General features: G+C 39.0%; 1 protein-coding gene across 1 annotated transcript in view; it reads right to left on the reverse strand.

Moving 5' to 3' along the window:
- The window catches only part of LOC105842367 (uncharacterized), a 102736-nt gene that overhangs the window by 49925 nt on the left and 29023 nt on the right, over positions 1-23788 (reverse strand). The window contains exon 2 of the mRNA XM_012694908.4: positions 7005-7243. Within this exon, the coding sequence (XP_012550362.2) occupies positions 7005-7213 (209 nt within the window). The 5' untranslated portion in view covers positions 7214-7243. The remainder of the gene's footprint in view (positions 1-7004; positions 7244-23788) is intronic.

Below are 23788 nucleotides of genomic sequence, written 5' to 3' on the forward strand. Positions count from 1 at the left end.
TATTTAATGACGCGTATACGTCGGCGTATTCCTGCACAACGGCGATAAAGTGTTGTGCAGTGGAGGCAGCGCGAATGGCGTCGCCTAAAGCGTTAACGCGCTCAAAGTTGATCGACTGAAAGAAGTCGATCGCTAAAGCGAGATTGTCGGACGCGGTCGGAGGGCAAGTCGCGGGAGAGGGACGAGTCGCGGGGGCGGGACGAATCGCGGAGGAGGGAGTTGTAGCCGTGTTCGTGTACGGCAGCGGTTTTGCCCAGGCCGAGACACTGGGCACCGCCGCCGGAACGAACGCTGGCTTAGCCTGCGACGCAGAGGGTGCCGAGGCTTTGATGTCTGGGCCGGAAGCTCGGAGGCGGTTTTGGCGGGCGACGCGGCGATTTATTTTAGGGGCTCGGGGGCAACCACGGTAATTCGCGGGGTGACCCTGTGTTCGACACAGGACGCAGCTAGGCGGTTCCGTCGCGGTTTTTTGGTCGCGAGCGCAGAGGGCCGTGGCGTGATCGCCCAAACACTTAACACATCGGGGGCGCGCGTGACAGTTACGGGAAGAGTGCCCGTACAATTGACAGTTATGGCACTGGCTAGGAGTGCCTTTTTTATGGGGGGCTTCGACAGCGATACCAGAGAGCCTACAGACGGTCTGTGTGTTAAAGATTTTCTTACCCTCGGGGGTAGGCTGGAGAGCGACTAGAACCATATTATATGGCTCCCTACCGCGACCGGTGTGCATACGGTGCACAGAATTCACTGGTAGGCCTTGTTCTAACAGGTCGGCTTTTACGAGCTCTACATCTAACTCTTTAGGGATTCCGCGTATTACAACGCGGAGTTCGCGCTCCTCCTGGAGCGTATACGTATGGAAACTTATACGCTCCTTACGGAGGTAAGAAGAGAGGGCCCTATGGTCGTCGGGTGTTTGAACCTTAATTTGAATGCCGTTCGCGAGGTTACGGGCATTCGTGAAATTTATATTTTTGGCCTTAAGGGCCAGGCAAACTCGATCCCAAGCTGCTTTCTCCTGAAGGATAACCGGGGGAGGGGTCTGGGTTTTATTTTGTGCCACCGGACGCGGCGACGGAGTGGCACGGGCTGGGGGCGCAACGGGAGTCTGAGGGCGGGGGCGCGACGCGTTCACGGCTTTGCTAATTTTAGCGGCCGCGGGAGCTCGAGACTCCGCGGCACGCTTCTTACCCTTCTGTACCAGGGTGAATCCATCCGTCGATGAGGCGGGGGCGAGGTCGACCTCCATGTCCGAGTCAGAGTCGGAGCACGAGGAGGCGGGTGCAGGCGACCTACGAGCAAGTGTAGGTGTTTTAGAGGGCGCGACGGAGGCCGCGGATGATCGCTCAGCTGAAACGATGGTCACGGCGGACGACGCAGCAGCTTTTCTCGCCAGTATAGGCGACACGGGAGCGGCAGGCACGACAGAGGCTGCGGTGCTCAATGCAGAAGCTCTGCACGCAGGTACAGGCGACGCAGGAGCAGCGAGCGCGGCGGAGTCCTCGAGAGGGCTCGCAGTGTGATTGGCCTTGAAGGCCAAAAACTCCGAGGCGAGCTGTGGGTGGCGAAGTCGGAGGAATTCCGCGAATACAGCGTCCATGATCGCTGAGTACCCAGGTGGGGCGGCCCCGGGTCTTGAAAACACTCGCCTTGCGGCGAGGTCCCAACTTCTCGGACCTGAGCGGTTCTATTGAACACAGGTGGCAATGCGGCGCGATTACTACAGGACAAAGAAAAAGCACAACAAAACAGAAATTACGAAAAGAAACAAAACAAATAAATACTTGCAGGAAACCACTTTGTCGGCAGATGTACCACGAACACAGAAACAACAAAAGGAAACAAAACAAATAAAAACTTCCAGAAAGAGCACTTAGTCGGCAGATGTACCACAAACACAGGCCGCGCGAACAATGGCCGGGCTAACAAAAGCCGGGCGAACAAAGACCGGGCGATCGAGTGGACGATGAGCACGTCCGCACGTGACAGGTGCCTCTATCGGAATGGATCGGAGTCATCTTTATCGTTAGGCGACTCGTCTTCATCAACCATTGAATCGAATACTGCAAAAATAAAACATAAATTGTAAAATGAACGTAAATTCATCTGAACATGTTCGAGAAAGAATTGTTATCAACTTACCAGGAACATTGGTGATTAAGTCACTCACAAAATATGGAAGTTGGTCACCTTCGAACCCTTTGAAGGCATATATGTTGTCCTGTTCAATCCAACCATACTCCAATGGGTCTAAAGTTGTGAGTTGCTTTTTGTAAGCATTTCTCCAAATAGAAGAAATATAGTGGGCCCTCAAAAGTTGTTGATAAAGCTCACTCTTATGCGGTGGTATTGAGCTTGCCTCAAATTTTTGATTTTTTTTTCTATAATTTTCATTGATGTCTGAATATTTATAGTTGCTAACGAATAGCTGGAACCTTCCATCATCTACATCACTAGATTTTTTGGCATTGTATAGCTGGCAAGTTAAATGTTGAATGATAAAAATGAGGAATTGAATTATTTTTTGATCAGCATTATACCGTATACCGTGTATGTATATATTTATGTGTGTAATTGTGTATGTATATAGTTTGATATATTATGTATTAGTGTTTATTTTTATTATTTTTATTGTTAATGTCTATAGTATAAATAATTAAATTAATTAGATTGTACTCATCTACCCACTCATGTAAAGCTTTCCTTCTTTGAGAACGGTTAGCTGGTAGATAACTCAATTGTTGAGTTAAGCTCGCCGTTTTTTATATCTTATCGCAATTACTGTATTATATTAACAGTGTGTACAAATAAAGAATAAAGAATATTATTTATAATTATTCCATAAAAAATTCACTTCTTTATTGTCTAACTAATGAAGTTTAGTATATAGAATATAAAAAAATATTAATTTCGGTAAATACATTGCTAAAGTAAATCGCAAGTAAATTATATTCCTCTAAAACAGTGAACGGAAAACATAATATACATCTGGCCGGGTAGTAGCTAAGATTTTATTATATGTTGATGTATGTACGCAATGTAGAGGTCTGCCGTGATCAATATAAGTTTTTAAGACTATAATAAACAACATATTATTAAATCAATGGCAGATCTAGTCAATTACTTTCAAAATTTTGCATTTTCAATGCAATTTAGCATTTTCAAAGTGGTCTGCCACAAAGTAAAATGCGCGATAATGGTCTGCCATTCTTATTTTCCGATAATAATAATCATGTATTTTCAAAATTTCAAAACGGCAGACGTGGTCAAATGGATTTAAAATCCGTCAAAATCGGTACCTGTCCTACCTGAGCGCTCGGCGCGTCGACCACTTTGAGCTTAATGAGTCTCCACCTCATGCATGGTAGGTATAGGGGTCTCAATGTACGAAAATTCAGGTCTGGTCAAATACATACAGGTAGAGCCCACGGGCTCTCGGGCTATAACATACTGATCAATAAAACTTAAAACAAAACTAAGGTTAGCTTCAAAAACTAAGAAAAACCAAGAAAGGTATAAACTGCAGCTGCCAATGAAATTGCCAAAACAAAAGAGTGAGTAAACAATATAAGAGTGAGTACAATGTTTTATTACTTATTATTATACAATGTTGTGTTAAGCTAGGCTTACTCTGTTACAATATTGTGTAGACGCTCTTTGAACTTGTTTAACTAATATCAAAATCAAAGCTTACTTGAAAGGGGGTTATATTACCTGCCTATTTAATATTAAAGTCGTTTGCTTGGGTTTAAGATTTCAGTACAAAATAATCATAGCATAGCTAGGTCTGGTAGAAGCGATATTTTTTATTTTATTTTCACGCTTGTCTGTTACAGTACATTAATAAAACTTTTTAATTGCTTTTTCGTACGCTCCACTACGTATTTGGAAAATTAAAATTTACCGAGTTCGAATGAATATACCTAATAAGTTGGGGGAAAAAGTCTTTTTGCATTATAGTATGTATGAACTTGTAATAAAATCTCTTTGGCTATACTATTTGTATCTGGCTGGTTTTCGTATGATTAAAAGTTTAAATTTTAAAGAAGATAATTCCATATATATTGTTGTAGTAACAATGTATTTATGTACTATCAATCTATTTATGTGGCAGGTACGATAGCTCATCTTGAAAGATGTCAATCTTAAAAATCTTACAAATGACTTAAGAGCCACTTTACACAAAGTTAGCTCGCTCTTTTATCGATGCAAAAATCAAACAAAATGATTAAATTTACTAGACAGAAACCGCCCGAACTAATTCATTGTTGTGTTATACAAAACCCTTGTCCTAACTATGTGAAATATTTGACGAGAGGCTACAGCATAATTATCTAGAGCCCATCTAAGTTGGGCCGCATGGGCCGCATTGTTCTACGTCTGCTTTTGTCATGTTTTTCGAAATAAAATAAATCCTAAACTTCGGAAAGCGGGACCTGCGAAACAAAAGTTCTCTTTAATGCGTTCGTAATTATGAATGAACGTTTACAAAAATGGTTTAACTCGGCAACCTTGCTGTTTGAAATTGAGTTAACATTATTCGTTTCCCATTATGTTTAGCATTGTTTTGTTATTTTAAACGTAGATTATATCTTTATATATATATATATTTCTTCTGTGCGTGTGTTTGTCACTCAACTCCTTCTAAACGGCTGGACCGATTTTAATGAAATTTTCTGTGTACTTTCAGGTGGATTCGAGAATGGTTTAGATTTACAAATCAGCCCGGAAGATGGCCCTGTGTTTGTTTGTTTTTATTCCTACCTAAGCTGATAGCCTTGAGAGGCTATTTCAGCGTAACCTTAACTAGTAGGTGAGCTCACGGGGCTCAAACCTGGCGACGTTGCTAACATGAACCCTAGCAAGAGCCATGCTTCGCAGAATCTGCCGCCGGGTCGGAAACGCGACCAACTGAGAACTACTGAGAAGATCCGGCGAGAAACTCAGTGAGAGATTCACTCAAAGAAAAATAAAAATCACACATTTTCCTAATTTGAATTTGGAATTTTGGAAATTGGTATTTGGAATTGGAATTTGGAAATGTGGAATTATCTTCTTTCAAATTTAAACTTTTAATGATACCAAAACCAGCCAGATACAAATAGTACAGCCAAAGAGATTTTATTACAAGTTCATACATACTATACCTAGTCAGGTCATAAGTATTGTCACACAGTAAAAACATTTCTTTTAGAATGCTGGCCACAAAAAAGTTTATTGAATTCGAATTTCGAATTGTTCATGAAAATAAAAATGTATACTTTAGAATTTTACTCATTTTTTAATATGGAGTGGACGCTTAAAGAAGACCGTGTTGCAGTTATTGCGTTGCATCGTTGCGGTTACGCGCCAATTCAAATTTTTAACATACTGAAAAATTTGAATATAACAAAAAGATTCGTTTATCGTACCATCAAACGATACAATGAAGACTCTAGTGTAGATGACAGGTCAAGAAGTGGTCGCCCTCGGTCTGTTAGGACTCCAGCAGTGATAAAAGCTGTGAAGGCGCGAATTCAAAGAAATCCCAAACGTAAGCAGAAACTGTTGGCCCTTCAGATGGGGTTAAGCAGAACACCGTTGAAAGGGTGTTAAATGAAGACTTAGGGCTTCAGGCATATCGAAGAAAAACAGGACATCGTTTGAATGCTCGTCTAATGGACCTGAGACTGAAGAGATGCCGCGCTTTGTTGAAGCGGTACGCGGGAAAAAAATATCGGGAAATTCTTTTTTCGGATGAAAAAATTTTTACCGTAGAAGAGAGCTACAACAAACAAAATGATAAGGTGCACGCACACAGTAGTGAAGAAGCGAGCAACCGTATTCCGCGTGTCCAACGAGGTCATTTTCCATCCTCGCTCATGGTATGGTTGGGAGTTTCTTATTGGGGCTTAACAGAGGTACATTTTTGTGAGAAAGGTGTAAAAACGAATGCAGTTGTGTATCAAAATACAGTCCTGACGAACCTTGTGGAACCTGTTTCTCATACCATGTTCAATAACAGGCACTGGGTATTCCAACAAGATTCGGCGCCAGCTCATAGAGCGAAGAGCACACAAGACTGGCTGGCGGCGCGTGAAATCGACTTCATCCGGCACGAAGACTGGCCCTCCTCCAGTCCAGATTTGAATCCGTTAGATTACAAGATATGGCAACACTTGGAGGAAAAGGCGTGCTCAAAGCCTCATCCCAATTTGGAGTCACTCAAGACATCCTTGATTAAGGCAGCCGCCGATATTGAGATGGACCTCGTTCGTGCTGCGATAGACGACTGGCCGCGCATATTGAAGGCCTGTATTCAAAATCACGGAGGTCATTTTGAACAAACTTTAGTGTCATAAGAATCTATGTTTTGTTAAGTTCAGTTTGGTATATGAATGGTTACATAATGAATAAACTTGTTTCAATTATTTTACATTAAAAATGTGACAGAATTTATGACCTGACTAGGTATAATATATAATGCTATACTCTACTATACTATATTATAATTATTATAATGCGAAAAGACTTTTTCCCCAACCTATTATGATTATGATAACATAGTAAGTAGTTGTAGTCTCTACAATTTTTATAATACATGTTATTTTTAATTTTTATAATATATGAACTAGTTTTGATGGAGTCATCATTGATAGTTACAGAAATATAATTATAATCCTATCTTTAAGTTCACATCATTGTGGTGCTAAAATATGTTAATTTTCCTTTTTTTTTAAATCCTTAGATGGGTGTACGAGCTCGCAGCCCACCTGGTGTTAAGTGGTTACTGGAGCCCATAGACATCTACAACGTAAATGCGCCACCCACCTTGAGATATAAGTTCTAAGATCTCAGGTATAGTTACAGTATTTTTGTAATACCTATTATTTCTAATTTGTATATGAACTAGTTTTGATGGAGTCATCATTGATAGTTACAGAAATATATAATCCTATCTTTAAGTTCACATCATTTTGGCACCGGCAAGCATTTAACTAACTACTAAAAAACTATTTACTAACCTTTCTAATGTTTCTTTGGAACTCTCGCTCGCCCTGGACAAGCGTCTCTCTCTTCTTGGTGCGTCATCACTAGGCGATTTCTCAGGTGGTAGTTTCAATTCCTTTTCTGATCTGCTGCTCGACCTGGAATTTTTGCCGTCGTCTTCCTTCTTTAGTGCCGGCTTAACTGGCGATAAGCTGCCGGCTTTTTCTGTTTTTTTCATCTCCATTTTGACTGCATTATCTTGTTTGGCCGTTTACTGAAGCAAACATAATACTTGTAGCAATTGTTTTTCGATTTATATGTTATGACAATTTTATAGAGATTCTACAGTGAATATTTAGAAGTCATCGTGGCCTAAAGAATACGACGTCCGGTACACTTACAACGAGCTTACTGGTGGTAGGACCTCATGTGAGTCCACACGGGTAGGTACCACCACCCTGCCTATTTCTGCCGTGAAGCAGTAATGCGTTTCGGTTTGAAGGGCGGGGCAGCCGTTGTAACTATACTGCGGGACCTTAGAACTTATATCTCAAGGTGGGTGGCGCATTTACATTGTAGATGTCTATGGGCTCTAGTAACCACTTAGCAACCAGGTGGGCTGTGAGCTCGTCCACCCATATAAGCAATAAAAAAAAAAGAAAGAACGATGCAACTGTGCCAGTGTTCGAATTCCGCAAGCAGTCACTAATTTTTCTTGAAAATGAGGTTGAGTGAAATTTATACAAAATAGACGTTCACATGTGACTTCCAGGATGAAGGAATCAAATTCTGTAGTTCATTTAGTAACCAAACCAAAGTTGTTTTTAATTGTGATTGGCAGACATCGCAATCCAACAAGACCAAAGGGTCACACACGAACGTTACGCATTGTTATGCGGGTTCTTAAAATTGAATTTTTAAAAAAAGTAATAATTTTTAACACTGGAACGTCTCTTTAAAAATTAAGAAGAAAAGACGAACATGTTTCACAAAACCTAGTAATGTCACAAACTGGAATTTGATGGGACTTAGAATATGTGTGATTCGGAACACAGATTAGAAGAGAGATTGCCCTTTTGGGTTATATCCGGCTGTCACACCTCTACTATGGGCATATCATACTTAAGGCTGAAAAGCACTTAATAAGTATTTACAGGCATTAGTGTTCAAAACACTTACAGGGTAAGGATATCCCTTACTTTACCATATGACATCCCATAGCGGATCAAGCTAGCTAAATATACCCTTTATTTTGGTTAGCCGGAGATTAAAGTTTATGACCAACCCATTTATACTGATCTTTAGGGTTACCAAAATGAACGATTTTGTTTTCTTTAAAATGTGTGTGATTTGTGTATGAGAACGGTGAATATTTTGCCCTTATTTTACTTTAATTTAAGATAAGCTATTTACACATTAAATAAAAAACACTTTTGTTAATTTATCTGGGGTCTGTTTCAGTTCTGTTCGCGTTTGTTCAATATTTATAGTTTTTTAATGATTTTTTCACTTATTTTGGCCTTTTTCTATTAATTGGCCGACTTCAATATTCGTAGAATTTTTTGCACACTGTTTAACCTTGTTTGTTATTCAAAGAATATTTAAGATTTTATGCTGAATTTGGAAGGGCCTTGCTTACTGAATTTAATCAGCTAAAACAAAGAAAAACTTTTGTTGCATTGAATAATTTATTAGACCAAACATGGACCGAATCCAAACATTCCTTCACCGGCCTATAAACAAGTGTTATGAGCAAAGAAGAATGTAACAAAACCGAGCCGAAATTACATTACCAAATTTTTCCTCGCATTGAAGCCTTTGAAAGTTTCCATAAACCAAATAGCCTGGAAAATTTATTATTAAGCCAGATTGAATGTTCCCACCTGGAGAGATAACGAAGCACATGTCTTTGTTGTTGTAATTGTGTATTCTACTATTAAAACTCGAACTCGCTTGGACAGTTTTAATAAGATAATTCTTGAAGCGACCAGCAGGGCTTTACTTCGTGTCTTTATTGTCGGAAATACTCATAAGAAGTCTTCGCATTTTAAACCGCCCTTAACGTATTTACTTAATAGAAGCAGAATACCCAACAAATGTAATATGGAATAAATATTACGAAAGTAATGTTGTTAAAATTATAAATATCAAAATAATAATAGCTGTGACAGGTGTTTCATTGTACGATTGGTTCGTGGTGGTAGCACGAAGAATATGAAGCTAAGATGATGTTCGTTCATTAAAAAGATTATCGAATGATTATCGATTGGGATGGAACGAATAAAACTTTAAACGTCAAAAGAATATTGACATCTCGATAATGATGCGCTATTTTTGTTTTTCATTTTAATCGAAACATGTACCCATGGTAGGTGTTTTTTTTATATTAATAATAATAACTTTGTGCCGGAGCCGGCTGGTGTCCTGGATTATTGATAGTACGACGGCATGCCGGTGTGGTCCATTCATGTGGGATTTAGGGGGTGCGTTGAGCGTATCACATTTATTGAATCACGACTTTTTTATATAACAAAGTATGAAAAATTCAATTTTTGCAATATTTAGTTAGAGTTCTTTGAACGAGTTAGTGAGATTTTCGAATAAATCACTCAAAAAACATTTTACCGCTTAAGTCGTAAATTTTAAAAGTTCATGAATAAGGTTAAGTTTGGAACCGTATTAAGGACGGACGTGGTATCTTTAACGGCATCTCTAAAATCCAAACTATGCTTTGAATCTACAATTCGTTTTTCGTTAGATGAACAAAAGCGTTTTCCTTCCAATTGGTGTTAAGTGATCGCCTTGGTATTAAGTGAGACTTGGAACTCATGTCTCAAGGTGGGTGGAGGCATTTACGTTGTCGATGTCCACGGGCTTTTGTGGTCACTTAAAACCAGGTAGAATGTGAGCTCAGCCATCCATCTTAGGATTTAAAAAAAAATCTAAAAAAGATCTAAAAGATCTAAGGGATAGTTACTAAACAGAATGCTCGGGAATAGAAAACCAACAAAGTCTAATTTAGTATGAGTTTCTTTTTATTGCCCACCTGATGGTGAGTGTTTACCGTCGCCCATGGACTTCAGCAATTTCAGGGTCAGAGCCAAGCCGCTGCCTACCAGCCTAGCCGCTGCCCACCTAAGTTTGACTTTATACCATTTCATTCCATCTTCTGCTGCCATATCGCTATTGTCCAATGCTTGCGGCTCTATTCACAACGACATTCGCACTTATAATCCTAATTATTAACATCTTAGATGATAATCTGATAGAGTACATTTGAAGTTCACGTGCTGTGTTATGTTATTGCTGTTTTTATTGTATCCCCTGGCTTAAATTATGGAAATTGTGAGAATATAGACTTTAAATGCCAAAAAAACGGTTCTGTCCTAACTAGTAATCTCAGTTCGCTTTTTTTTTCTTTCTTAGTTGTGTGGACGAGCTCACAGCCCACCTACTGACAAAGTAAATGCACCACCCACCTTGAGATGTAAGTTCTAAGGTTCTAAGGTCTCAAGTATAGTTACAACGGCTGCCCCGCACCCTACAAACCGAAACTCATTACTGCTTCATGGCATAATTCGACCTATTTTTGTTTACATAAAAAAAATCACGTCTGTATCACGCGATGAATTGTTATTGTAAGCGAGTAGTGCTACATATGTGCACGGGCATTATGCACGCTCTAGCTGAGCGTAGACGGCACAATAAGCATTAATGCTGAATGAGCCGGCTGCCCGACCGTCTGACCTACATCTTACCTGCCCTAAGCTACCGCGGACGAGGTACGTGCGCCAAATTTCATTGTTAATTAGAAATTCATACGAAGATAGAAAAGCTCTCGATGTTTTAATGAAAAGCTTATTTTTCGGTTAGACTTGTTTTCGCGAAAAACTCCCGGTGTCTTCGGTTTTGTAAGTCTTTTTATTCGAAGTTCTTTAATATTAAGAATTGTTTTTTCGGCAGATGCCTAACTTTCTACGAGGTATCCGCGCTTAGGGGGTACGCGGCCTCAAGCTTATAATGTCAAGGTATAACTCAACCTTTATAATATTTTTATAAGACTAGCGGTTTCGCCCTAAGTTAAATTTATAATTCACGAATAATGGAACGCGTTTTTTTCCTTACTTACATGTGTGGATAAAAGCACAGCCTACCTGGTGTTAAGTGATTATCGGAGCCCCTGGACATCAACAACGTAATTGCCGCCACCCAGCTTGAGACATGAGCTCTAAGTCTGAATTTTATAGTACAACGGTTGTTTCACCGTCCAAACTGGAAGCTATTATTGCTTTACGGCAGAAATAGGCAGTGTGGTATCTATCCCTGCCCACAAGACGCCTTATCCCCAGTAAAATTTTGAATTTTCTATGATAAAGAGTAGTTTGTGTCACTCTTTGTTCCATAAACTACCAATCCTGTAGCATTTAGTACGACAACTTTTGTTATGCGTTAGTATTGCTGCAATGGTATGGTAGATGGAAAATTCATTTTGGATAGAATTTACGTAAAATCAGTTTCTATTTGAGCGTCTACACCATAAAGAGCGTTTCTGTGCAAAGTGTAAAAGTCTATTGGATAAATAGTTTTTATAATCTCGTGATGAGTGCATAAGTATTTGAAGATGAATAAGTTAGAAAATTTAATTTAATAAATACGATTAAAGCTATTTTTACCCCCTCACATACGACTGACTCGTCCGTAGTCACAAAAACTGTAAGCTATTCGAAGCGTCGGAAAAAAAAAAAAAAAAAAAAAAAAATGCATGGATGAAATCGTAAAAACAGTTTTAATTATATCTGCGACACGGGATATTACTTAATTTTAATTTTTATTACAACATTTAAAACGAGAACGCTTAGTAATATAATGTTAAGCAGTCGTGTTTTCTCCTTGAATTAGTTTGAGAATTTGCACATACGTAAGTCGCTAAGGGTCATGTTAAAGTCACAGCCCACTGAGTTTCTCGCCGGATCTTCTTAGTTGGTCGCGATGTCGATTCCGTGGCAGATTCGGCGAAACACTGCTCTTGCTTGGGCTACTGTTGTCAAATTCTTCTAGGTTGAACCCGTGAGCTCATCTACCCGGGCTTAGCTGGAATAGCTCCTTAGGCTGGTGGTAGGACCAGCGAATAGGTAGGGAAAAAAGTTAAGGTCAAAACGCAAAACGTTAACCCGTAAGATTGGTTCAATGAATATCAAGTTTATTCCTGTCGGTAGAGTGGTAGTGCGATAATGTATGATAGGTTAAATGTATTTCGAGTGGTTGCTTTGTTTGAGCACTTAAAAATAATCTCTGTTTATGTTTGAGCTCGAATTATAAGAACTAATTGCACGCACTTCTTAAGCCGGCTAGCTGGCATTGAGAAAGAAAATGTTTGGATATAAACAGGAGAGCTTGTGAAGTACCCACGCAATATTCTGAAATGTTTTCTTTGTTTATGTGTATGAATATTTATCCTTGTTACGCTGAAATTATGCTATTTCTTAAGAACAGATTAATTTACAGTCTAAGATACTTTAATTGTCAAATTTCGATCGCACAGAATCATCATTATCCTGCCCTTCTCCCAGTCACCTGGGGTCGGCGCAACATGTTTTCTCTTTCCATACTCTTCTATCATATACCATTTCTTCGCTCATTCCCCTCTTACACATATCTTCTTTCACGCAATCCATCCATTTCTTCTTAGGTCTACCTCTTCCTCTTTAACCTTCCACATTCATAGTTAACACTCTCTTACCAACCTCATTTTCATTTCGTCTCATCACATGTCCATACCATCCCAAACGCGCACTTCTCAGCTTTTCTGTCACAGGTGCCACTTTCAGACTTCCTCTAACATATTCGATTCGATCGCACAGAATATTAGTTTTAATTAAGCTATGTACCTCATGTGACATGTCATGTCGGATAATAATTAGCACAGTCTGTTAGCACGTGATTTGAGTAACGCCATCTGTTTAATCAAAGTACATGTTTAGGTTATTGCGCATAAGTTGACTTTCGGTTTGCATATATTGGGTTTGCCGACATTATGAAAGATTGTGTTTTATTGTTTACGTCGGAAACACATATCATTAAGAACTTACCAACGGAAGCTAAAAAATAACCGTTTTTTTACCTAATTACGATAATTTAAGTGTTTTAATATACTGGGTGTTAGGAGACCGCTTCTGAAAACGAAGACAGACGATAGTACTAATGATACCTTTGTTTAAAATTATTATTTGTAACTAGCTGACCCGGCAGACTTCGTAGTGCTCAATCGATAAATAATAGACCTCAACTTCTGTATAAAATAAACTTAAAACAAACAAGAGGAATACGTCCAACGGGGGACACATCAAAGGAAAATCAAAATTGTTATTTTTATTTAATTCCGAGCATTTTCATATTTACCTACCATTTAGACCTTCTCTGGACTTCCACAAATAATTCAAGACCAAAATTATCCAAATCGGACCAGCCCTTCTCGAGTTTTAGCGAGACTAACGAACAGAATTTAATTTATATATATATATAAGATACAAAATTTATGTTTCCTTGGAAAATCGCTTGCCCAACCTTATTAGTAACCCAATATTATATAGACAGTACCTACATTATAATATCGTGTTTAAATTTTATTTGTACTCTTCAAAGTAAGGTAATGTACTCGTATTATCCGAGAGCTTATATCAAAATACATTCACAAATGTATGGCTTGCGGCTTTGTTATTTTAGTATTCATTGACAAAGTAAATTACGTATTCAAATAATGTTTTATATAATTACGGTAGTCGGTGTTTGAAATCGAGTTACAAACAAAGCTAATACGAATATTCTCATACGAAAGGTTATCCTTTTGATGAAAAGATATACGTTTATTATTATTAAACAAATTATGTTAATTAAGACATGTTAAATCTAATTTATTTATTATTTATTCATTTCATTATATTTTATTTATTTCTCGTTTATGATCGATTAGATAGCAATTTTTTTCAGTTAATTCCGATTTGCCGATTTTCTCGGCGATATCTGCTGGATGCAATGTACATTCTGTCGATCTCGTTAAATACTTATTTCAATATACATATATATACATATATTAATGTGTACTCAACTATTCACTGTCACTCAACTATCACTATAGTTTGTTTTCATTGAAGATGATATTCAATTAAGAACAGTATGTATTTGTTTCAAAATACACTATCGATAGATTAAAATGCTTCATGTTTCATTAGTGTTCTGTCAATATCCGCCTTATCTGCACAAAACGTGACGTTTCCATGAATTCAATGGGCACGCAGCTTATCAAAACATTACTAGGTTGCACTAAAAGTATCGGGAATGGAATATTTCCACTGTTCCTGTCATATTAAAATCTTTTTAATTGAAAACTCCTTGGTTTTAAAAATCGAATACCATTTATTTATTTAAAAAAAGATTCTCGGTCTTGTCACGAGGTTTTGTCAAACTTGTTTAGTCGTTGAGAAAATGGAATTGACTCGAGAAAATTCAAGAGCGATGATTTATTATGACTTTCGAAGTGGTTTAACACAAAAACAGTGTGTTGACCGGATGATTTCTGCATTTGGTGATGAAGCCCCATCCAAAACCACAATTTATCGCTGGTTTGCTGAGTTTCAACGTGGACGTGTCAAGCTCAGTGATGATCCCCGTCAAGGTCGTCCAAAAACTGCAGTCACCCAAGAAAACGTTGATGCTGTGCGTAAGCTGATTGAAGATCGACATGTGACATACCGCGAAATTCAGGCAACTTTAGACATTGGCATGAATCAAATACAAATAATCTTGCATGAACAATTAGGTGTAAAAAAGTTGTTTTCCCGATGGATACCGCATTCGCTCTGTGAAGAGCAAAAAGCGGCTCGCGTTACTTGGTGCGTCAGAACTCTCGAAAGATTCCACGCAGGATCCTCAAATGCTGTATACAACATTGTATCAGGTGACGAATTCTGGATATACGCGTACGAACCCGAAACAAAAAACCAGTCACGAGTTTGGGTGTTCGAAAATGAGTTAAAGCCAACAAAAATTGTTCGTTCACGGAGTGTTGCAAAAAAAATGGTGGCCACGTTTGTCTCCAAAACCGGCCATGTTACGACTATTCCTCTTGAGGGACAAAGAACGGTTAATGCAGAATGGTATGCTAGCATTTATTTGCCACAGGTCGTTTCTGAACTCCGTAAAGAGAACTGCAATCGCCGCATCATCCTCCGTCGTGACGGATGCGAATGCGAGTTCTCACACCGCGCACAGAACAAAAGAGTTTTTAGAGCAAGAAAACATAGAATTATTAGACCATCCGCCGTACAGCCCCGACCTAAGCCCTAACGATTTCTATACTTTCCCTAAAATAAAGAATAAGTTGCGTGGACAGAGATTTTCATCACCTGAAGAAGCTGTGGACGCCTACAAAACGGCCATTTTGGAGACCCCAACTTCCGAATGGAATGGTTGCTTCAATAATTGGTTCCATCGTATGGAAAAATGTGTCAAATTTCGCGGAGAATACTTCGAAAAGCAATAAATATATTTTTAAATAGTAATGTTGGGTCACTTCGTTAATTCCCGAAATTTTCGGTGCCGCCCTCGTAACACAGACAGTCAATAAAATCTAAAGACTCTGTATTGTAAAGAAAATAACTTAATCCGGCGTTGTGGTACGACTTCTTCTTTTTCTCCACCTTACCTCACTAGACGAGCACACGGCCCACCTGATGGTGAGTGGTTACCGTCGCCCATGGACTTTAGCAATTCCAGGGGCAGAGCCGAGCCGCTGCCTACCGCTTAATACTCTCCACAAGCCTCGTTTGAAGAAGGACATGTCACGGCACTCGTGAAACATCGTGGAGGGGAGCTCATTCCATAGCCGGATGGTACGTGGCAAAAAAGATCTCTGGAAACGCACTGTGGATGACCGCAATGGCTCCAGGTAGTATGGATGAACTCTACTCCGGTGGCGGGCGGTCATCTCAACACTCACTCCTCTCTCTCTCATATAGTCATTCACACACTCCATCCATGTCTGCTTCGGTCGACCTCTTCCCCCTCTACCTTGCACTGCCATTTCCATACATCTCCTAGTCACATGCATCTTCTCTCTACGCATCACATGTCCATACCACGCTAACCGTCCGCTCTTTAATTTGTTGCCTACCGGGTTACTTTCATACTTCCTCTGATATAGTCATTTTTTATCTTGTCAATTCTTGTCACTCCACACATTTATCTCAACATTCGCATCTCTGCCGCATGCAGTCGTGTAGCGTGTCGCGTACACCCTGTACGTAGTACGTGTAGCCATTGAAATATACGAAAACTACAACCCACTAAATAGTTATCTATCATTTGGAATACTCTCATAGTGAAGATGAATTTGTTGCTTGGAGGATAAGACGCCTGGTGCATTCGTATCAAACGTAGAGACTTTGCCAGTCTTCAAATACCGGTAGGTTTCAATTTTGCTATAGAAATATGTGCGTACTTAAAACGCGTCCTCATAAATGAAAAAGAAACAATAAAATCGTCCAATAACAATGCTCAAACCAGCAAAATTTTGTTAATATGCGTTATGAGAAATCTAAAATCGTGACTGAAGACCACGGATATTGAATTTGAATGCCACTGTTCACTCTGAGACAAGAGATCAAAATATCAATTGTTTTGTATTGACTCTCAATATCTGGTAATAGTATAAGATCTGTGAGTAAGCTACGACGACGGCCGATCGCTTTACCGAAAGCAAAGAAGGTCGCCCTTCGCTTCTCAATTTAGGGACACGAAAAATATGCTTGTGGACATTGAGTTCAGTATATTTTCCTAAGCACTATTCGTGGCCCGTATGTATTCCTCTTTGGGCCTCTAATTTAGTAAACTCCACGAGAAAAGTAAATCTGTTGAGCGTTTGTAACGTGGTTCTGTATTAAATAAATTTCTTGTTTTTTTTATTGCTATGTTTGTGGACGACCTCACAGCCCACCTGGTGTTAAGTGGTTACTGGAGCCCATAGATATCTACAACGTAAATGCGCCACACACCTTGAGATATAAGTTCTAAGTTCTCAAGTACAGTTAAAACGTTTGCATGCGACGTATGCAACACCAGGGACCTCTGTAAACGGACACGAGCTTGTGAAAAATGGGATGTCGTTTTACACTTAATATTAATGTTCACGAATGACTGAATATAACTAAACTGTGCTGTTGCCGGACGTTTCGTGAAGCTAGGATAGCCCGTCGAGGCTACTAGCTTCATAGTTAATACACATAAATTAGTTATAGATAAGCAACTCAACACTTAACAAAAATGTTCTGCCTATTTCTGCCGTGAAGCAGTAATGCGTTTCGGTTTGAAGGATGGGGCAGCCGTTGTGACTATACTGTGACTTTAGAACTGATATCTCAAGGTGGGTGGCGGCGCATTTACGTCGTAGATGTCTATAAGCTCCAGTAACCACTTAATACCAGGTGTGCTGTGAGCTCGTCCATACATCTAAGCAACAAAAAAAAATTTGGCATTCCTTTTAAAATCACTAAAATTGTAAGTTTATTGTTAAAAAAAATGTTATCACGGATAGAGCAGAAATAGGTGCGGGACATGTCAAGCGGCTCATGTCATGTGAATGTATTAATTCCATTCTTCATTCATATTTTATCACACTCCGTAATACTTAGGAACTTGGGTAAAAGGTTTTTTAATTTTCGTAATGCCTGACTCTGGTTCGAATGCTAATTTTGTTTTCATTGTTTTGATGGTACATTTCTAGGGATGCAAAGAAGAAGATTTTAATGTTTCAAAGTTGAAATGCGATTTATGGGTTGTAAAAACACTTTTTTTAGTGACCACATTTCGAGGGCACATTTTCAAGTCATTATTTTTATAGAACGTGATATATTTAACTAGAAGAACTTGATTATATTCCCAAGCATTTGAAGGAATCTTGCTTAGTCTGCAACTACGCTTGCATTAGATCTTTGAAAATTATTCGCGATTTGTGTACTATAGAAAAATAACTCATATTGATTTCAATGCTTTTAAAACACTGAATTTTTTTTTTTATAGCTAAGATGGTTGGACGAGCTCACAGCCCACCTGGTGTTAAGTGGTTACTGGAGCCCATAGACATCCACAACGTAAATGCGCCACCCACCTTGAGATATAAGTTCTAAGGTCTCAGTATAGTTACAACGGCTGCCCCACCCTTCAAACCGAAACGCATTACTGCTTCACGGCAGAAATAGGCAGGGCGGTGGTACCCATCCGCGCGGACTCACAAGAGGTCCTACCACCAGTAAAAAAATGAATGAATGGTGGTAAAGTAAGGTAAGTGGTAAAATATGGGCTCCAATGCACGGAGCTGATATTGAAAGGATTGTCATGACGACATCGACTGAGAATACATCGTCATTTAATTATATACTTATATTACTTTGTAATGTTTGTTCTTTCGACGCCGCCATTAAGAAACAGTTTGTTTTGAAGGTACATGGACGTATTATACACAATTTTAAAAGGGACATGTTTAATTTAAGTTATACTTACTAGGACAGTACGTAAAGAGATCGTTTCCCAAAGTCGAAACGAGAACTGAAGTTAATGTGAAAGAAAATTCGTTTACTAATTCTAAACACATAATACTTTTCGTTGAACTTTCGTGACCGCGCGACGGTATGCAAAGTGAGTTGGGAAATCTCTTTTTTTCTTTTTTTTTTTTGGCAGTCCATTTACGGATACCCGATCGAGGTGGGCAACAGAGCAGACTATGTCAGATTTGGGTGCCCACAGAGAAAAAGGGGAGAAGAGGCAGAACAAAGGGTCTTTAATTTCTTTCAATCCCCCCCAGGAGTCTGCGTAATCGATCGACTCGATAGGTAAAAACAGAGAGATGTTATAGAATTGTTTTAACAAAACCACACAACTACTATAGCATGTGGCAATTTTTTTTTTTTTCAATTTCTCCCAATATATGCTTTGAAGAAAAATGATACGTGGGTTAGTATCTATTGTATTTTAATGGGGTTATAGCCAGTTTATTGAACTGCATCACTCTTTATATGTTTTCTGAAAGTGCCGAACAACATGAAACATCTTCAGGAGTGCTCACGAATGAGGAGAGTAGGTATATCTGTATTTCAGTAACATTATCTGCCGCTATCTTTCTGCTTCATAAAATTTATAAAGTTAAAACTTCTATACCCGAATTATTAAATGTTTTATATATTAATAAATATTATACCCGAAAAAAAAGTTTGTTATTTTAACTTTATGAAATCGTAACAGTAGCGATTATTTATTCAAAACAGAGCCAAACCTCAACTCAGAGTGAAAAAGTCATTTGACGTCCAATTTTAATATGCTACACCAAAACGCTTGTACAAAGTCTTCATTTCCAAGTCCGTATAGAGTTTGTGGTCAGCTCCAGACAGAGCAAATGACAGATATGATTGATTTAACGGCCGTCTGGTGTAGTTGTAAGTGACACGGTCACTACATAAGGAGGTCACGGGTTCGAATCCCGCCAAGGGAAGATATTTGTATGATAAATATAAATGTCTTTTCAAGGGTTAGGGATGTATATTACATATATGTATGTGTATAATAAAAATTTTACATTTATTTCCGTTATCTGGTACCTGTAACACAAGTTCTTTACGAACTTAGCACGGGACCAGTTAACGTGACGTGATTGTTAGTAAATATTTATTTATTTATTTATTATTCAACTGATAATTACTGATAATTTAAATTTAATTTCAAATTAATTATTATGCCTAAATCGTTATAATATTTAAATTACAACAAGCATAGCTTAGACAATTAAGACGACTTAAGCTGCGCTAATACTATTGTAGCAAGTTATAGTTGAAGCCTCTTATATCATGATGAATAATATTATTTAATGTGTTATGGAAACTTAGAATGGACAATGAAATAATTATATCAAGAACGGCAACTCGACTTAAGATTTAATGAATCTTAGTGAAGTTTTTGATGTCAATAGCAGTAATAACTGAACCATGATAAGTATTATTGTCAGATTTCACATCGCTACAGCCTGGAACCATTGTGTTCGTCACGGCTTCTTACAACAAAAACATGCTTTCAGATATTATTTTTAAAAGGTACCCGGTACAACGCTGCGTAGTTAATTTCTCTCGAAAGCGCAGGACATAGCACCCCCGCTAATTTCGCTAAAAAGTTTTCATATATTTACCTCAGAACTTAACTAAGCCAATAGGAGTGAAATTTCTATATTCCTTACTGGGGCTTTTCGTTTGAATAAATATGGAATTATTCAATAATCAAACTATATTTGATAACGCATTTAAAATTAATAAACGTTCTACGAAATTCATATTCAATTTACTCAATCGAATGAGGTGTTAATTATTCTGCTTAAGGGTCTGTGTTTTCGATGGCAATATCGACTACAGAACGTTTGTGTTGTTAACACCGCTGCCAGTATTCAGGAGAACACGGTGAATATGCTAATCTTATAGCGCGGATATATTTAACGAGTATGCTTTTAAGTTCCTTTAAGCTTTAGGTATGTAAAGAAAAACCTTCATAGTCTAAAACTCTTTAGTTTTCTAAAAATGATTTTTCTTATATGTCATTCAGTGTAGTTTGACATTCATTAAAAAGAAAGTTCAGTTTGTTTAAAAATATTAATTTTGTTAGATTAAGGGCTATAATTGTTGTTTTCTCATTGTACATATTATAACAGAAAACGCAATTAAGTCTTATATTGTTTATTTATTCTGGAGTACCCAATATCATTATAGGTACCTATATACTTTTAGATGGCTTAACGAGTTCTCAGTCCACGGGGCGTTTAATGGTTACCTGAGCTAATAGACACCATAATGTGAACCCACCTTGAGACATGAGACAAAAGTCTCAATTGTACGGTGTAATGGTTGTCCCGCCCTTCAAGCCGTCTCGTGCTAGAAACAGGCAGGTTGATGGCACCCGAGGGCTGTAATACATCCTACCACCAATTGAAGATTGCAATATGATACTTTCGTGTACTTTTTTTATTTCCATATGATATCTGAAAACATTAAAGATTTTTTTATGGGCTCGGAAGCGTGTATTTCATTAACTATTCAGCCTAAATATTTACATATTCTTAGATAATTAGACATAGATTTTGACATTTTAAATAGTTTTAAATTAAAAGTTTCCCTGCCTGCTGTATTTATTTATATACCGGTTGTTGTAATTTCTAAATTAAGGCAATCTGAAATACGTTAGCCTTAAACAAGACTTCCAGAAGTATAATCCTATCTATACCTATCTTTTAAAAGGGTTTACCGATCAATATTTGTTTCGTATATAAATTGATGTTCACAATAAATATCAAATTGTTTATTTAACAAAAAATATCTATTCAGAACGCTCTTGTACGTAGAACCGTTTTTATTCACCGACACGGTAAGAAAAGACTATCGGCTACGATATACCGGTATCGTGTCGGATCAAAGGCGCTTAGTATTGTTACGCCGGTAAGAGTAACGCCATCTATCGTCGAATAGTCAAACGAATATCGTAGGATCTAGTAGCACCTAGAACGCTCGAGAAGTACAACGCCATCTATTGCCAGATAGCGGAAACGATATTAGAGATGTGTGGAATATTCTCGATAATTCTAGGGATGTGGTATCGACTATAAAAGCGTTGCAGGGATGGCACGCAGTCAGTAATCGGAACTACTCGAAGCGAAACAGCGAGCGGATCACTAGAAGCGAAGCGGAAGAAGCGAATTGAGAGTTTCAAAGTGTTTGTTGAGTGTTCTAAGTGTTGAATAATACACTTTTTAGTTGTACTTTGGTGAAATTTTATTTATCCCGAACCCCAGCGCGTAACAGTATTCATTCATTGCCACGAAATCGGTATCAGCGTCGAATTGTAATCGTATCGGTAAATGAAAAAGGCTCGTACCTGTAATACATAAGAATGGCATGGCAAAAAGCGGGTCAGGAATACTCAACACGCGTTCTACGTTATAGTACGCGTGCGAACCCTCTTGGGCATGTAACTAATGGGGGGCAGTAATAATAAATGAAAGCGGGAGGCCTTCACGAAGGCTCCCTTCGAGAATGTTTATAGGTCATCCGTTCTATTGATTCTTAAGTGAACGAATTAATTAGTAGAATTATTTGATATGAATCAAGTTTCGAAGCTTCTATGATAAGTTTTTTTTTTAATATCTTTTATTGCTTAGATGGGTCACAGACACGTGGTGTTAAGTGGTTACTGGTGGAGCCCATAGACATCTACAACGTAAATGCGCCACCCACCTTGAGATATAAGTTCTAAGGTCTCAGTATAGTTACAACGGCTGCCCCACCCTTCAAGCCGAAACGCATTACTGCTTCACTGCAGAAAATAGGCGGGGTGGTGGTACTTACCCGTGCGGACTCACAAGAGGTCCTACCACCAGTAATTACGCAAATTATAATTTTGCGAGTTTGATTTTTATTACACGATGTTATTCCTTCACCGTGGAAGTCAATCGTGAACATTTGTTAAGTACGAATGTATTTCTAAAAAGAGGTATACGAAGAGTACCCCAGCGGTATGCAGCGATGTGGCTGTGGTTTACTGATGGCCACAGGAGACGGCAACGACTCACCATTAGATGAACCCTACAACGTCCTACAAGAGCCATATATAGGTACCAAATTGTCCTACTGAAGGCGCGAAGCAGTCGTGCGATTTTAAGCGGTAGGCAGCGGCTTGGCTCTGCCCCTGGCATTGCTGAAGTCCATGGGCGACAGTGACCACTCACCATCAGATGGCCGTATGCTTGTCCGCCTACAAGGGCAATAAAAAAAAATTAAATGGGCAACGATTTTAAAAAAAATATGATTCTTTGTCTTGTTTGCGTTATCTGCAATGGATACATCGCATTAATATTTTTGAACGTAATTGAGAGCGCATCGATACCTATAGTCCCGTCCCTTTCCCCTCTTATATCAATGTCATTATAAAGTCGAGTTTTGAGTCGTGCGCATCAAAATTGTGCGATCGCGAAAAATAGTAGTGAATATTGAATGCAGCTAATTAATTAACACTTAAACAACTGAAAGTGTTCATCAAGATAAATAGAAGGGAGAAAGGAGTGGCCACTTCAGGAAGATAGTGCTAAAAATATTATTATAACTACAAAGACACAGACAGACCTACGGTGAGTTGCTAACAAATTACCAATTATAATATCATATCGATTGCGCTCTAAATTTAAAAACAAAAACTAAAGAACCAAGCCCAAACAGTCTTCATATTTGAAAATAGTTGAACTAGATCTGTAATAGTCTGTAGTCTCCTCCCGGTGATGGTCACGGGGCGACCTAAGGGGGTTGAGACTGCGCCGCACGCTACCGTCACTCTAGCGCGCTGGCACCAGGAGGACGGGACGACGCGTCGGCGGCTGCGGACTGCGATGCGGTCCGCATTTTCGTCTTCGCTGTCGTCGCCGAACGTACTGTGGAAGAGCAACCCGGTCGGCGGTGTATCGCGTTCCGACCCGGCAGGCTGGTTCTGGCCCAGCGGGGTATCCCGGAACACCAGCGGCATCGCCCGGGCGGCCTGAAGGGCCGCCGTACCGCGGAGACTGACGTCGTTGGTCGTCGACTATCGCCTCGACGACCCGTCGGTCGGGCGTCCTCGGGGTGGCGCCGCGTGTCTGGTTGTAGTGTTGACCGCGGGAACCCCCCTACTCTGACCGGGTTTTGACCCCGGACGGAGATCGGACACTTAATACTATTTAAAACTTTTGTAATTTATTTTTACATTTAATACA

Source organism: Bombyx mori, chromosome 7 (assembly GCF_030269925.1).
Source record: "Bombyx mori chromosome 7, ASM3026992v2".
Taxonomy (NCBI): domain Eukaryota; kingdom Metazoa; phylum Arthropoda; class Insecta; order Lepidoptera; family Bombycidae; genus Bombyx; species Bombyx mori.